General features: G+C 52.7%; 1 protein-coding gene across 1 annotated transcript; it reads right to left on the reverse strand.

The window, feature by feature from the left end:
* Nucleotides 1–693: 693 nt before the first annotated feature.
* zdhhc5a (zDHHC palmitoyltransferase 5a) lies at nt 694–15,088 on the reverse strand. The gene is made up of 12 exons (XM_076051372.1): nt 14,770–15,088; nt 11,122–12,095; nt 10,017–10,138; nt 9,664–9,821; nt 9,334–9,506; nt 8,949–9,051; nt 8,743–8,834; nt 7,064–7,190; nt 6,863–6,971; nt 6,383–6,492; nt 3,282–4,315; nt 694–1,998 (listed from the first exon to the last, which is right to left on the reverse strand). The coding sequence occupies exons 2-12, from the start codon at nt 11,283–11,285 to the stop codon at nt 1,773–1,775; spliced, it is 2,418 nt and encodes an 805-aa protein (XP_075907487.1). The 5' UTR covers nt 11,286–12,095; nt 14,770–15,088; the 3' UTR covers nt 694–1,772.
* Between the last annotated feature and the right edge of the window lie 642 nt (nt 15,089–15,730).

The raw sequence follows: 15,730 nt of genomic DNA on the forward strand, positions 1-15,730 counted from the left end.
TTATTTTGTTACTAAAAAAAAAATGTGTTAACATATTGTACACTTATTTTGAAGTGGATGTGACGTCTGACTTCATGTGGCCAGTCTGTATATTAGCTGTGCATAAATGGTGAAGCCAATAAACACGTTGACATCCTTTTGGACTTTTAATGCTCTGCATGTTTTTGTCGTCTCGTTTTGGTTTGTTTTCATTTTGTCCTTGTTGCTAAACCTGCAGAACAACTGGACATACTACTGTATAACAATCCAGTTAATGGACGACTGCGTTCCACTGTTTGCACTGGAAAACAGCTGTTGGTTTGAATTAATTCTTCTTCTTCTTCTGACAACAATAAAATATTAGTTTTTTAAAAATAAATTTGTTATAGGTATTTCAATAACCTAAAAAAGAAAAGAAAACTTCAACCCTAAATTTACATTTAGCAGTGGCTGCTCCAGTGAGGAAACGGGAGCGGTAGAACGTTTCAGTGGGATTGATGAGTCACTCACTCCGTGGCACTAGCACCTCCGTGTGGTCAGATCAGAAAGTGCACAGCGGGTCACCGAGTCACTCACCTGCCGGCTGAGCTGCGTCACTGTCAAGATGCCTGGATTGAAATGATCGACAGCAGACAAGTCCGGAGCATATGGGGTGGTCATGTGACCGTCATGTGACCAACACACACAGGTACGGAAGAAACTGGGAGGGTCATGTGACATCACAACATGTTTGTTTATTTTTCTCTTCCATCTATCGAGTCACACCACAAGAGGGAAACGCCTGCTCACAACTTCACTCATTTTGAGGCCAGATTCAAAAATTCTAATTCGTTCTTGTTCATTTCCATTTCGAAAAACAAACAAAAACTAAATCAACAGCGGAACAAACACTGTTTGAAGTCTCACAACCAGGATAGTGTTTCCCCGTTTCATCCTTGACGCCGTCCAATCGGATCCCAGCAGCAGGTTCACATCTAAAAACAACAGCTGTAATTCCATAGAAATTCATATAAAACAACGTTAAAAATTAAATAGGTAATATTTAAAAAAAACAAAAAAACAACAAAACAAAAAAAAACATTTTTTCAAGGCAATTCATTTTTTATATATATGAATATATATATATATAAAATGTCTCCTTGTTTGCGTTCATCACTGCCCGTTTGTCGGATGGCTTGTTTCTGGAAGGGTTGTGCATGCGGTGCATTAAACAATCACATCATCCAGCACAAACACGGAATCAGACTCACATCCAGGAACGAATCAACAACCAACCGACCGACCGACGGTTCCGTTCAGTTCGGTTTTGTGTGCGAGCGTCACTTTTTGCTCGACAAAGTAAAAAGGGGCAACATCAGTTTCTGTTTCCTGCCCTGGGTGGGTGTTGGGATGGGAAGGGGGGGTCACATGACCAGCAGAGATCGTCTGTCCACAGGGGGGGCTTCCGTCATCGGGAGCACGGAAGGTCGGAGCGACGGCGGAGAATTCCAACTGGACCACAAGTGAGCCGGGACTGAGGAACGGTTCGGTTCCGTCAGGTGGAGTCCAGTACATCAGACTGTACAAGTCAAAGAGATCGTCGGATCGCCGAAATCCACGACCGCACCATGTAAAAAAAATACAAATAAAATAAAACGATTGTTTGATGAGGACAGGCCTCCAGCTGAAGGTGCCGTGACGAGAGCTGGAGGTCCAGGTCGGAGGACCAGGACCCAGTTCCAGGTCGGAGGTCCAGGTCCCGGTTCCAGTCAGTCAGTCAGTCAGCGGTCAGCTGATCCAGCCGGTCCATCCGCTCACACAGAGATCTCGTAGGTGGTGCCGCCGACGCCCGTCACCTTCTTCACCCCGCCGCCGCCGCCGTGGGGCTTGTGGGCGGGGCTCTGCGCCAGTGCCGAGCTGGGATAGGCCACTCTGGAACGGCCGGGCGCACCGAGCAGGTGGGAGGGGGAGGAAGGGGCGGAGCAGGAGGAGGCGGAGGAGAAGGGCTGGCACAGGGGCTTCATCTGGACCATTTCATCCCTGTGGGCCGAGACACACACACACACACACACACACAGTGAGCGGCAGTGGGACAGGAAGTGACAGGAAGTGGATCGACCGGGCAGCATGCAGCAGGACTGAAAACACCCAGATGGAGCTCAAGCAGTCGATGGGTTGGGAAGTTGAGAATTATAAAAATCAACGTCCCTTTGTTGGAAGACATTGTTCGAGGAGAAGAGTCGGGACGTGGCTCAAACCTCCACCTGCTCACTGCTTTAAAGGTCCAGTGTGTAATATTTAGCTTGATTTATGATTTTTATATTGGTAAAGCTTAATATACTGTCCATATATACACATACGCATATATTTATTTTAGGGCTGTCAGTCGATTCAAATTTTAATCGCGATTAATTGCATGAGCGTCCTGAGTTAACGCACGATTAATTGCAAATCAATTGCAAATTTTTTTTACCCTGCTCTATATGTAACTTAACAAGATATATATAAATATATACACATATTTACACACACGGGTCAAGGGTTTTGCTTCCGGGTAGCTGCCATCTTGCACCACCATATTTCTAAGGAAGCCTGGTGTGGACAATCCGGCTGCCTGAGAGCGAGCTTCGTATTTCGGGTGACGACGAGGTATCCGGGTTTGGGTGCACAGGCCACCGTAGTTCACTGGCAAGCTGAGTGAACTTCTTCAAAATCTCCAAATATTACACACTGGACCTTCAAGGAGGAGGAGGAGGAGGAGCCCTGTTTCTGTGTCTGACCACATTCTTCTGCAGCAGTTCAGAGGAGAAACCTGGAACTGCAGCCCTGGTTGAGTTGGTTTTTCTCTGATTGTACAAAGTGCTTTGAGACGCCTTTGGACATGATTGCGCGCTGTGCAAATAAAAGTTGATTGATTGATTGATTGAAACGTACAATGGACACACACAGACATGCATGCACACACACAAACGGGTCGGCAAGCAGGAGGAGAGAAAAAAGGAGGAACTCACAGGAAATCTGTCAGGAGGAGCAGGAGGAGGAGATGGGGTTGAGAGGAGGAGGAAGAGGAGTCAGGAGAAGAGGAGGAGGAGACGAGGGAAAAGAGGAGGAGTCAGGGGAGGAGTAGGAGGAGTCACGAAAGGAGGAGACGGGGAGAGGGGGAGGAGTCAGGGGAGAAGGAGAAGAGGGAAGAGGGGAGGAGGGGGGAGGAGTAGGAGGAGTCAGGGAAGGAGGAGACGGGGAAGAGGGGGAGGAGTCAGTCTGATTGGCAGGTGTAGGGTAAGCAGCAAACCCGGTGCACTGAAACAGGAAGTCATACTCACTTTGGTGCCTGGGCTCCTCCCCCTCCCCCCCCTCCTCCACCCCCTCCTCCACCGACTCCTGCTGCGTTGGCTCCGGCCGACGCAGAGGCCTTGCGCACCAGCTGGTACTGCAGCTCGGCGGCGGCGGCGCTGGAGTAGGACAGCGACTTGCCCAGCGGCGGCGGGTGTGGCGAGCGGGGCGGGTGGGTGGTGGAGGGGGCGGAGCCTAGCGGGGCATCGGTGGAGCGCGTGCGGTAGGGGTAGGCGTGGCTGACGGCGAAGCGGGGAGGGCGGGAGGAGGAGGAGGAGGAGGAGGTGGAGGAGGTGGCAGAGGGGTGGTGGTGGGAGGAGTGGTGGTGGTGGTGGTGATGATGGTGGTGGTGGTGATGCGGGGGGGGCGGGGCAGAGGAAAGGGGCGGGGCTTGGGGCTCGCCCAGCAGGCGCTCCCTCTCCAGGAGGGGAGGGGGGGAGGAGGAGGAGGTGGCGGAGGAGGAGCGGTGGAGGAAGGGCTGCTGCTGCTGCTGCTGCTGGTGGTGGTGGTGGTGGTGGTGGTGGAGGGGCGACTGGGAGGACTGGGCCGACAGGAAGGGGGGGGGTCTCCCAGAGGAACCATCGGGGGGCGCCACGCCCTGCTCCGAGTCCCCGCCCCCCGCCAGCAGGCTGTCGTAGGACAGGCTGCCGTTGCGGGACGGTTGTTGGTGGTGGTGGTGGTGGTGGTGGTGAGGCGGCGGCTGCGGCTGCGGCGTCTGATTGGCTGAGGTCTCGGCCGCGTGGGCGGAGCCGGAGCAGCGGGATGACAGCGCAGTGGCGTCGGAGAAGGAGGGGTAGGAGCGGCCGCCTAGCGTGTAGCCAGGGATGCCCCCTCCCCCTCCCCCACTTCCTCCACCTCCCTCCCTCCTGTCCCCGCCCCCAGCCCCGCCCACCCGCTCGGCGACGCCGTCCCTGCGGTCCAGGCTGGGCTGAGAGCGAAAGCCCGGCTGCTGGCTGGACTGGAGGAGCGAGGAGGTGGAGGAGGAGGAGTCCCGGGCGCTGCCCACACTCTCCCCTCGGCTCAACTGGAGGAGAAGGGGGAGAGGAAGGAGGAGGAGGAGGAGGAGGAGGAGGAGGTAAAAGAGTAGTAAGAAGAGGAGAAGGGAGAAGAAGAGGGGGGTGGAGGGGTGGACGGGAGGAGTCGGGAAATGTCGGTGGCGTAGTGGTTAGGGAGGGTGGCGGAGGAGGAGGAAGAGGAGGAAAGAAGGAAGAAGAGGAAGAGGAGGAGGAGGAAGAGGAAGAAAGAAGGAAGAAGAGGAGGAGGAGGATGAGGAAGAAAGAAGAGGAAGAAAGAAGGAAGAAGAGGAGGAGGAAGACCGAAGGAAGAAGAGGAAGAGGAAGAGGAGGAGGAAGAGGAAGAAAGAAGGAAGAAGAGCAAGAGGAGGAGGAGGAAAGAAGGAAGAAGAGGAGAAAGACCGAAGGAAGAAGAGGAGGAGGAGGAAGAGGAGGAGGAAGGCAGAAGAAAAAGGAAGTGAGTTTGCGGCCAAAGTCTCAGGAGCCGTTTACACAAATACGGTTTTCTCTGAAAACGCGCAAATATTTATGCAGTTCAGTCTTGCGTGTACACGAAGTCGGCGTGTTCACCGAAACCGCATTTCTCCTCGCGGTGGATTGTTTTTGAAAACGCCGCCTGCCCGGATGCGTGTAAACGCTGAAACCAATCGTTTTTGGAAACTGTCACAGCTCTAAACCCCGGCCCCCCCGCCCTGCAACCTGAGCGGCCGTGAGGTGCAGACGACCACTCATAACTCCTACAACCACGTCGGGCAGCGGACTTGTTACCGCAAACAATAGTGAACAATAACGCACGGTGCTCATGGATCCATCTTGGATTGTGTGCAAAGTGAAAATAAACTTTTTCTTGATTTTTCTTGAGACCTAAACGATAAAAATGTCATCAAACTTTTATCTGGCACGACTCCCAGTCAACCTTAACATGAACTTTTTAAGGCTTTGTGTTCTAAAGGAACTCGAAGCAGAAGTTCCACTCTGTTGTTTATCCCCACCGTCTTTTCACGAGCGATCTTTCTTTCTGTTGTGCTAATGTTGTTAGCGAGCTCCTGCTTCTTTAAACTCGGCGTGCTCCAGGTGTTCTTCTTCTTCTTCTCCCGCCTTCTGGGAGTAAACTTACGGCGCCACACCAGGCCGGGCATAGGTATTACATTGTTGTTGTTTTTTTAGCCGTTCCCAGCTTAGCCGTGTAAACGTAATTATATTGAATACGGCTTTGTGTAAACGCGTTTTTTTTTCGAGTGCGGTTTCAAAAACATCTGACTCAAGCGGGACCAGGAGAAGATCTTAGGGAGGCCAGAGAGCAGCTGCCCACATGACCAATCACATGACTGCTCTCACACCAAAACAAGGTCCACGCGGCAAATATCAACACCCTCTGGCTTCAACACTTTGGTTTCCAACACACAGACCAACCACCAGTGAACCAGTGAGTAACCAGTGAATAATCAGCCAGTGGTGGTGACATACAGTATAATCAGCTGGTTTGATTGGCTGGCAGCTCATTCTGCTCTGGGTTTCTGTCGACGGGCAAAAAAAAAAAAAAAAAATGACATTTCATCTTTCAGTCAATTCAAACGTCACAGTAAGTGTAGAGAAGATATCACTACCAACTACTGGAATGAATGTTCAGACTGAGGGAACAACGAGGAAGTAGTCGACATCCACACACACACTCTCACACACTCTCTCTCACACACACACACACACACACACACACACACACACACACTCACACACTCACACACTCACACACACACACACACACACACACACACACACACACACACACACACACACACACACACACACACACACACAACCAGGTAGTGTCCGAGTTGGAAACTAGGGGAAAAAAACCAAAACTAACAACTACTGTGTGAGGGCAGAGTGGAGGGACGGACGGGAAGGGAGGAGGGACAAAAAGGCTTTGGTAGCTTCACTTACTGATACGGATCAACAGAAAGCCACTGAAAACACAGAGCAAGATGGCCGACAGGAAGTCAGAAAAACAAGAGAGGTGATTGAGCGGATTCACAGCCCGCCTGTGTGTGTGTGTGTGTGTGTGCCTTGTGTGTTACCTGGTTGGCGTACGCGTGTGTGAGCGCGGTGTGGTTCTTGCCGGGGCTGTAGGTGGGCCGGTACTTGTACATGGTGGGGGTGGGCGGGGTCTTGTTTAGCAGGCTGCACTCTGTGGGCGGGGCAGAGAGGGAGAGAGAGAGAGAGAGAGAGAGGGAGAGGGAGAGAGAGAGAGAGGGAGAGAGGGGGAGAGAGAGTGAGAGAGGGAGAGAGACAGAGGGGGAGAGAGAGGGAGAGAGAGAGAGTGTGAGGGGGAGAGAGAGTGAGAGAGGGAGAGAGGGAGAGGGAGAGAGAGGGAGGACGAGAGAGAGAGAGAGAGGGAGAGAGAGTGGGAGTGTGAGAGGGAGAGAGAGAGGGAGGGAGAGAGAGAGAGAGAGAGAGAGAGAGAGAGAGAGAGGGAGAGAGAGAGAGAGAGGGAGAGAGTCGTCAGGCAGGAGGTTTCCCAGCAGCAGGTGGCGCTGGCGAGGCCGAGCTGTGCTCACCCTCCACGGTGCCCCTGCTGATGCCGGGGTAGCGCAGCTCCGGCTTGGGGGGCGGCGGCGGCTCGGCATCACATGACTGCGACTCCATCATCTCCAGGCTGGACTTGGACTGGGCGGGGAGACAGACAGACAGACGGGGTTCAGGCGGGGGTCCAGAAGGGCAGGTTCCGGGCGGGGCAGGGGTCCGGCGCCGCTGCTCACCCGGTGCAGGTCCCCCTGGATGCCGTTGTCCAGGATCTTGGCGGCCAGCTGGGCCTCCGTCAGCTGCGGCCGCAGGAAGGGCGGCTGCACACACACACTCTGCACACACTTCTTCCTGCCCAGGTACCTGCAATCACACACACACACACACACACACACACACACACACACACACACACACACACACACACACACACACACACACACACACACACACACACACACACACACACACAGGTCACTCTAGTTCATAGGTGTCAAACTCCGGCCTGTGGGGTCAAATCACTACTATATATGTGTATATATAGGAGGAGGAGGAGTAGGCAAAAGAGTGGGCATGCAGATATATATACTGTATACATATACATACATAAATATAACCTGTAGCGCCAATACTATAAATCCCAGAATGATGCACTGCTGGTATTTTGGCGTTGTCAATCAGGACAGGACGTTCATTGAAGGACATTAATGTGACTTCATTTGTTCATTGTTGTTTCTATTCTATTTTCAAATGTATTATCAGCACGTGGAAAAAGGTCACCGTTGAAATTTAACTCAAAAGGCTGCAAATAAAAAAAAAAAAAAAAAGAGTTGTACGATTTGTATTTACATTTGATTTATTTTCATGAGAAGATTTTTTAATTTCAAATTCGATTTTGCATTGTGCAATATGAAGTTTATTCTATAGTATTAAGCTTTGTTGTTCCATATTCAGGTTGAAGCAAAACTTGTTTGGAGTCCATAATCAAAAAGGTTCACTGTTCTATCTGGAGGATTTTTTTTTCCTTAAATAATTATCAATGTTGGTGACTTTGACCAAATTTTACATGTTGGCCCAACTGTGTATTAGAGTTTGACACCCGCTGTTCTAGTTCCACCTCAGGAACCCTCATCAAGGAACCGATAGTTCCAGCGTAGCACCGCCTCCTTACCCCCACCAGGGGGAGGTAGGGTTGGTTGAGAATATTGCAACCAGAACCAACCAGTCTGAACCAGTTCACTGTTGATACGAGGCGAGCCGCTGAAAGGGAATACAGACTGAACCCACACTGAAACCCATCTCATGATGGGTCTGGTGCGAGCTAGGCTAGGCTAAGACGCTAGCAGCCCTGTCTTCAAGCCTGTCTTCAAGGCAACATAAGCAGATCTGAGGATTAAACTGACAGACTGCGGGGCAGAGCTGCGCTTTCATAACCGAGACCAAACGCCAGCGACAGGCTAAATTTTTAAAGGAAGCCCGGCCTGGCAGCACGTTTGGTGTTCAGGGGTTCTAGGACAAGACCCTTATTGATCGATGTATATTTGTCTATATATGGGAACTAGGGATGTTAACAATTAATAAATTATAGATTAATTAAAACGATTGCATTAAATTAGTCGCATACAAATTAATCGATCAATAAGGTCAATCAACTAACGAATAACGACTTAATCAATAATTTGCATCCCTGAGAACCCTTCCGATTGTTAGCTACATGTATACACTTCTATTAATGAGTTTATGGGCTATATGTTAAGCTTTTACCAATATAAAATCAGCAATAAAAGTCAACTTCTTCTATTTTTTTTCTTTTTTTAAATCGTTGACAGTGATGCTCTGTGCTCATCCACAGGGCTGCTGCTGTATAACATCACACTGGACGGAGCGACAGAAACAGGAAGGGGCGGAGCTGCACCTGGGCGCCTGCGAGCTGCACAGGACGTGGGAGACGTTCTTCCAGCAGCCGTTGGTGAACGGGTTGACGCCTCCTCTGAACTTCCCCGTGACCTGGAGGGGAGACGAGCATAGACCACAGTGAGCGCTCCCAGTGGGCGGGGCTTACAGGACGGACACGCGTGACTCAATCACTTTCTGTAAGCTGGAAGCGGTTCAGTTTCTCACCTGCTCGTTGGTGGTTCTGCCTCTGGCCACCAGAACAATGTGGAAACCAGTGAGTCCAGCCACTGGGATGAAGAACAGGCCGGCCACGCACATGACAGCCAGTCTGAGGAGCCACGGTCAAGGGGACGACTCCAGCAGAAGCAGAAGCAGAACTACAACCTGAACCTGAACTAAAAACCTGAACCAAAACTTAAGCCTGAACCTGAAGCTGAACCAAAACTAAAACCTGAACCTTAACATGAACCTTACCCTGAACGGGAACCTGAATCTGAACCAGAACCTGAAACACTAAAACCTGAACCTGCAGCAGAACCTGAACAGGAGGCTGAACCTGAACCAGAACCTGAACTTGAACCTGACCCTCAGCGGAGGACGTGAAGGATACGTGACGATGGCGTGCAGCCGGTCGATGTTCCGCTGGTGGTAGAGGATGAAGAGGAGGCCGAAGCCGAACACGGCCATGATGTGGGCCGTCAGGGAGAGCAGGAAGAGGAAGAAGTAGCGGTAGTTCCTGCGGCCGATGCAGTTGTTGACCCATGGACAGTGGTGGTCAAAGTCCTGCGGAGGTCAGAGGTCAGGGGTCGGGGTCAGACACTGGGGAATGTGACATTAGAGTGCCCGCTGGTGCTTCAGAGTGAGGCGCTTGAAAACATGACTCATATTTGAAGGTGGAGGGAGGGAGTACTGAGTCATGTGACCTGTGTGTGCGCCTTACCTCCACGCAGTTGTCGCAGACGGAGCAGTGGGAGCAGCGCGGCGGCCGGTAGAAGCGGCAGGTCGAGCACCACTTCATCCTCACCTGGATCCCTCGGATCTCCACCGTCTTGTACAGAGGAGCGCGGAAGTCGTCCTCCTTGTCCTCGTCTTCCTCGGCTGCACGGGCACACACACACACACACACACACACACACACACACACACACACACACACACACACACACACACACACACACACACACACACACACACACACACACACGCACTGAGCATCTCAAAGACAGAGACTGAGGCGCTGAGAGGAGCCCCTGGTGACATCACACAGGGGCACGCGCGGGCTGGCTGGCCTACCTCTGGGGAAGATGCCGGGGTCCATGAAGGTGGCCATGCAGAAGTTGGCCAGCACAAACAGGAAGATGACTCCGTTGTAGATGGGCACGGCCACGGAGAAACGCTCCGACAGCCACGGGCACCTGGAACGCACACACACACACACACGCACACACGCACACGCACGCACGCACGCACGCACGCACGCACGCATGCATGCACGCACACACACACACACACACACACCTTGACGTAAAGTGCCAGCAGCACCTGCTTAGGGTGAAAAATGTTACAGCTCCCCCTGGTGGTGATATAACAAGCTGGATTGGGGGCTTTAAATCAATCAAGCTCACAGGTGTTTTAGGCCTCACCAGCTGAGAGGTGAGCAACAAATGAACAGTTGTTGTTTTGTTTTCTTTTTCCCTCAACAAACGCTTTATTTCTGCACAACGGAGCTAAAAGTCTGTTTTTCTCTGGAACGACCGACGACTCGACCAACAACCAAGAAACGACAGCAGATTTAATCAGAATCCGGTCTTTTCAAAAACAACAAAAAACACACAAACAAGGAACAATGGGAGGAGATGTTGTTTTTACAACACACACACACACACAGGCGAGATGATGAGCTTGCGTCGGGGTGACAGATGTTGGCCTATTTTCTCCTCACTAATCCCACGCACAAAGCCCCCCCACCCCCCACACACGCGCACACACACACACACACACGCACACACACACACACTTTCAAACACAGACTAACACGTTGGGATTTTCTCACATTAAGACACACACACACACACACACACACACACACACACACACACACACACACACACACACACACACACACACACACACAGCAGACACACAGATGTGTGTAGGCGAGGTTCTGCTGGTTCTCTCACACACGGACCCCTCGGACACACGTGGCGAACAGCGCGAAAACGAGCTGCTCGAACGCTACACCGGGCTGCAGGTGTTGCTTGCATCACCACGTCCAAACACAGGGGGGCGCTGTTCCGCTCACAACAGACTACAGCCCCTCTGGTTGATTCCTTGCTGATCAAATGCTTCGTTTCAAAATGCTCAAGTGTGTGTGTGTGTTGGGTGGGCCGGCACTCACGTGAAGCAGAAGAAGAGCGTGGTGGAGCCCACCAGGAAGAAGGTGGCGGCCGACACCGGCACGTAGCGGGAGGGCCGCAGCGGCCGGGTGGGCGGGGCCACGGCGTGGGGGAGGGGCGAAGAGGATGGACCCCGCCCTCCGCTCTTAGTGCTGCTGCCTGGCATCACTTCCTCTGCGGGTGTGTGTGTGTGTGTGTGTGTGTGTGTGTGTGTGTGTGTTGGTGATTCAGAGTTTGTTCAGGTGAAATTAATGGGAGAAAATCAAAGAGCGGTCACGGCTCTCAGTCCAGGACTGGGGGGACGAGCAGCGGTCTGCGGGAGGGCCAGTGGAGCAGCCTGCTTCTCCTGAGCCGGGGCATCCCTGACGCCCCCTGGTGGCCTGCTCACACCACCTCACCTGGCCGCCGCTGTGGGGAGGCGGCAGGCCGACGGAGGGCAGACGGCGAGGTGCCAGCGGGGGAGCGAGGAGCAGGAGGAGGAGAAGCCACAGCGTCCATCAGACTCCATCGTGAAGGTCAGCAGGGGGCGCCGCTATCTCCCGCCAGCCGGCCACGGCATCGCAAGAGAGGAGCCCCCCACCCCCACCCCACCCGCCAGTCAGCGCCACGGGGGGGGGCGTTACGCAAGCGCCGGCCCCTCCGGCCGCTTCCTCCAGAGGCCCCGCCCCCCTAGGGACCACACCGCTGTGCCTCCGCTGCGGCGAGACAATCCAGCCTCTGGGGGGAGCTGGAGCTGGAGCTGGAGCAGGAGCTGGAGCAGGAGCAGGAGCAGGAGCAGGAGCCGCTAAAGGAGACGACCTCTCACTCTGTGCGAGTGGCCAAGTGCGAAAATCCTCAGGCCATCGTCCTCGAGCTTCCAGTTTTCAAGTTCTCCACCCGGACGACAGGACTCAAACTGAGTAGCATCCTCCTGTGTGTGTGAATGTGTGTGTGCGTGTTCCCACTGGGAGAAGCAGAGGGCCAACGTCTGCAGCACCTACGGAAGAAGGAGAGGAGATTCAGTTATTTGCAGAATAAGAACACAACTACACAATGACTATGATGCAGAAATAATGAACTGGCAATGTAGAAAAAAATACCCCCCGACCCCCCTTCCCAACCAGCTTAGTTTACATTCAAAATGGAAACACTACATTCGTCCTGCTGTTGATGTTTTTGTTCAGGGCTTCAGGCAACCGGCCAATCAGAACGGCCCGCAGGCCTGATCCAAGACAAAACAGCCGAGATTAACGTATTTTCATTTCAAATTCTTCCTGTTGTTTTCTTTTGATTCTTTAATCAGATCGACTCCACCCGTGACGTTTGCCCTACTGGCCCCGCCTGCGACTTCCTGCTTGACCCACAACAGCGCACAGCATGAAAATGATGTCACCAGGTCACGTGATTGTCGTCACTTGGTTACTAAAAAGAAAAAAGAAAAAATAAAGAAAGTCCCATATTTTAGCCCCTTTTCAGAGCTTCGTGTTTCAGCAGTGAGGCAGCAACTCCAAGGCCTAGCATCCAAGAAAAAAAACAGGCACCTGCTGACACTGAAGGTGGTGTGAGTGGGCAGAGCCAACACCTGGCTGGCAGCCTGTCACTGACCTCGAAGTCGGTCAACGTGGGTTCTTTTAGGCTTTAAATAAATAAATGAATGTAGAATCTCGCACCTCCATAAATCACACAGTTACACTGGATCAGGCGTGGGCAAACTACGGCCCATTAAAGCACTTTTTTTCCCCCTACACATCCCATGATGTACAATTTTTTTTATCCTATGACCACCAAAACACGCCATCCGTCTGCTGCCGCTGCCCCCCTCTGTCACAACAAGGCCCCCGGGTCAAAAGCTTTGGCCAGCCCTTGTACTGCGTGGAGTCTCTGAGGTCTGCGGGGGTTCAGACGGGCTCACCTGGTTGCGCAGCTTCACTTCGTACGCTAAAAAATGACTCGAGCGACGCGTGACGAGCAACGCACCTGTCTGAACATGAAGTGCACCGGCTCACACCTGCCGGTCCCACCGCTGGGTGCGCCGCCGTCGAGTCACGCTAAACTGGCCCAACATTTGACACTCGCAGAGTTCATTTTCAGCTCTTTGCCAGGTGCAGCGAAAAACACACTCGACTGTCTGTTCGTTCAGCTGGACACACACACACACACACACACACACACACACACACACACACACACACACACACACACACACACACACCCTGACAAAGTCCAGCAACGATCCGCTCGGCTGTGCGTCTCCGCTGTCAAAATTACCCAGCATCCATCTCTTCGACGTCGATTGCTCTTCCCTGCACTTCAGCAGCTTCAAGGCGAGCGCAACTCAACTGGGTGCGTGTGTTCTTCTGCTGCTGCTGCTGCTGCTGCTGCTCCCAACACCACCATCACTACCACTACCACCACCTGACACCCCCTCGTTACTGCGCCAAAGCCGCAAACCGCTCCAGTGGCCTGAGAAATCCCGGCCGGCCCCACGGTGAACGACTTGAGGGCTGATTTAGAGCTCAGCGCCCAACCGCGTTAGAAAGCCTCGCTCATCCAGCGAGGCGGCTGCGGTGAGAGCTTGTCCCCCGCTTCGAGCGCACGCCATCCCCGCCGCGCTCCGCCCAGCAGCGGCCGCCTTGTGGCTGTCAGTGGGCGGAGGGATCCGTGCCGACTAACCATGCAGGGAGGCCGGGATGGCGGTATTTTATTTATCTATTTTCATTTTTATTTTTTGGGAGGATCATAAGCTGGTAGGACGGGGGCGTGAAAACTGACTGTGACAAGACGCTCCGTGCACAGCGGTACAATAAATCCAGCAGCCGCCCCCCTCCCTGGACTGATGCTTCAGCCGAAGGCAGGGCGGGGACGCGCGGGGCCGCTGCTGCACATCCTGGATGTGCACAATTAAATAAAAAATAAATAAATATTAAAGGGAAAAAAAGGGGGGGGGGGAAGCTAACGCAGCACTCTACACTGCAATCGTCGTTAGCTTGTTATAACACAGACCACAGCGGGTTCTTCATGGTGATATGAAAAACAGGGTGGAGACACGCCAGTGATTCACAGCGGGGCCGTCCGTGGTGGTGGTGGCGGTTGTGGCAGCAGCGACCAAACGGGATGCACGGGGGGGGGGAGAAGAGAATCACATCTACCGCAGAGAATGTTGGTCTGCTGCTGCTGCTGCAAGACGTGGAGTGTCAGACTTCTTGTCTTGAGCCGCATTCATTCGCCAAACGCTGCCTTGAAACGAGCCCTTTGACTGCTAGCCCCTTTTGCAGGATCTTCATTGGTTAACCTTGGCTAATCGCAGGGCTACCTAACACTGCGCCTTTACCTGCGCCGAGGCTTCATGGTGGAGTGGAGGGGAGGAGGGTATACAGGAAGTGTACCGCTTTCTTTCGCTTTTACAACAAACGACAACAACAAGGCGCCCAAGCCGTCGCTTCGCCGTCATCCGTGGCTAGGCCGTTGGCCACGGGGAGCTAATTTGACGATTAGCGTTGAGTGGTTTGGTTGCTTGGTTGTGCTAGCAAGCGAGCGACCGTTAGCGTCTTTAGATGATCTCCACTAGCAGTGCAGGGCACCGAGCGTTAGCTGCTGGAACGTAGGCTGCTACCAGAGGCGCTGTTGTCGTTTTAAAAAAAACAACAAAGAAAGAAACTTAAAATACGTACGTTCTGTCAGCGAGCCGTCCCGGAAGTAAGGAGCTGAGGAACAAAAAGACTGCGCTGGTGTAATTCCCACAATATTGACGAGCTCCGGGCATAGAACTATTCCACTGGCGATTCCCAGCGGCCGACAGACATGTTTGCGTGCCGCACACAGGACTGCGCCGCCCGGCGGGTCCACGGGCAGCGCTTCGCGACGACGCTTAGGGAATCATTGCGCTGATTGGGCGGAAGGGTTGTCTGTCAAGTTAAACCCGCGTCCTATTGGGCCGCCCGGCCAGCCGAGAACCCGCCTCCCCCGTACAGTCACTGAGTGAGTACACGGGGGGAACTGGTATTAAATCGTGATTAAAGTGTGTTCTTCCGCCGCGCACGAGCAGCAGCAGCAGCGCCGGGCCGTTCACACTAGGCGACACGGGCCGGAAAATAAAGCCGCGATGGTTTATTGCATTGTTTCCTGAAGCACGTTGGCTATAATCTGTGTGTGTGGCACGAGGTTTTAATCCGCTCATGTGACACACTGACACAGTAACGTATGTTTGCCTGTGTGGGGTGAGGTGGGGCGGCGGAGCTTACAGTATTCACACACACACACACACACACACACACACACACACACACACACACTGAAATTGAAATGACAGCAGGGGCCATGAGGATCAAGACCCAACCAAGCCCTTCATCTCTCTCGCTCTCTCTCTCTCTCTCTCTGTCACACACACACACACACACACACACACACACACACACAGTCTCAAATTTGCATAATTTCCTGTGGGTCTTTAGTGCGTGTCCATAAGGCTCTTACACTCAAAGGTCAATCAATTGCATTTAACAAAACAATGTGACTTTTTGAAGACCCATTTCTCACTGGGCTTACTAATAATAATAATTAAAAAAAAAAAATCCCCTTTCAACAATTTTTTCTTTGTACGGTGACAAAATTGATTTTAAAAAAAGCTGCCTT

Source organism: Nelusetta ayraudi, unplaced genomic scaffold (genome assembly GCF_046127955.1).
Source record: "Nelusetta ayraudi isolate G7.1 ecotype Tasmania unplaced genomic scaffold, CSIRO-AGI_Nayr_v1 ptg000134l, whole genome shotgun sequence".
Classification (NCBI taxonomy): Eukaryota; Metazoa; Chordata; class Actinopteri; order Tetraodontiformes; family Monacanthidae; genus Nelusetta; species Nelusetta ayraudi.

What these genes read in the sequence shown, in the direction of transcription:
- zdhhc5a (XM_076051372.1), bottom strand. Translation starts at nt 11,285, where the DNA reads ATGCCAGGCAGCAGCACTAAGAGCGGAGGGCGGGGTCCATCCTCTTCG. An exon ending in GCAGAACCACCAACGAGCAG is followed by an intron (nt 8,835 to 8,948) that starts GTGAGAAACTGA and finishes TCTCCCCTCCAG; the next exon opens with GTCACGGGGAAGTTCAGAGG. An exon ending in TCCAGGGGGACCTGCACCGG is followed by an intron (nt 6,972 to 7,063) that starts GTGAGCAGCGGC and finishes CTCCCCGCCCAG; the next exon opens with TCCAAGTCCAGCCTGGAGAT.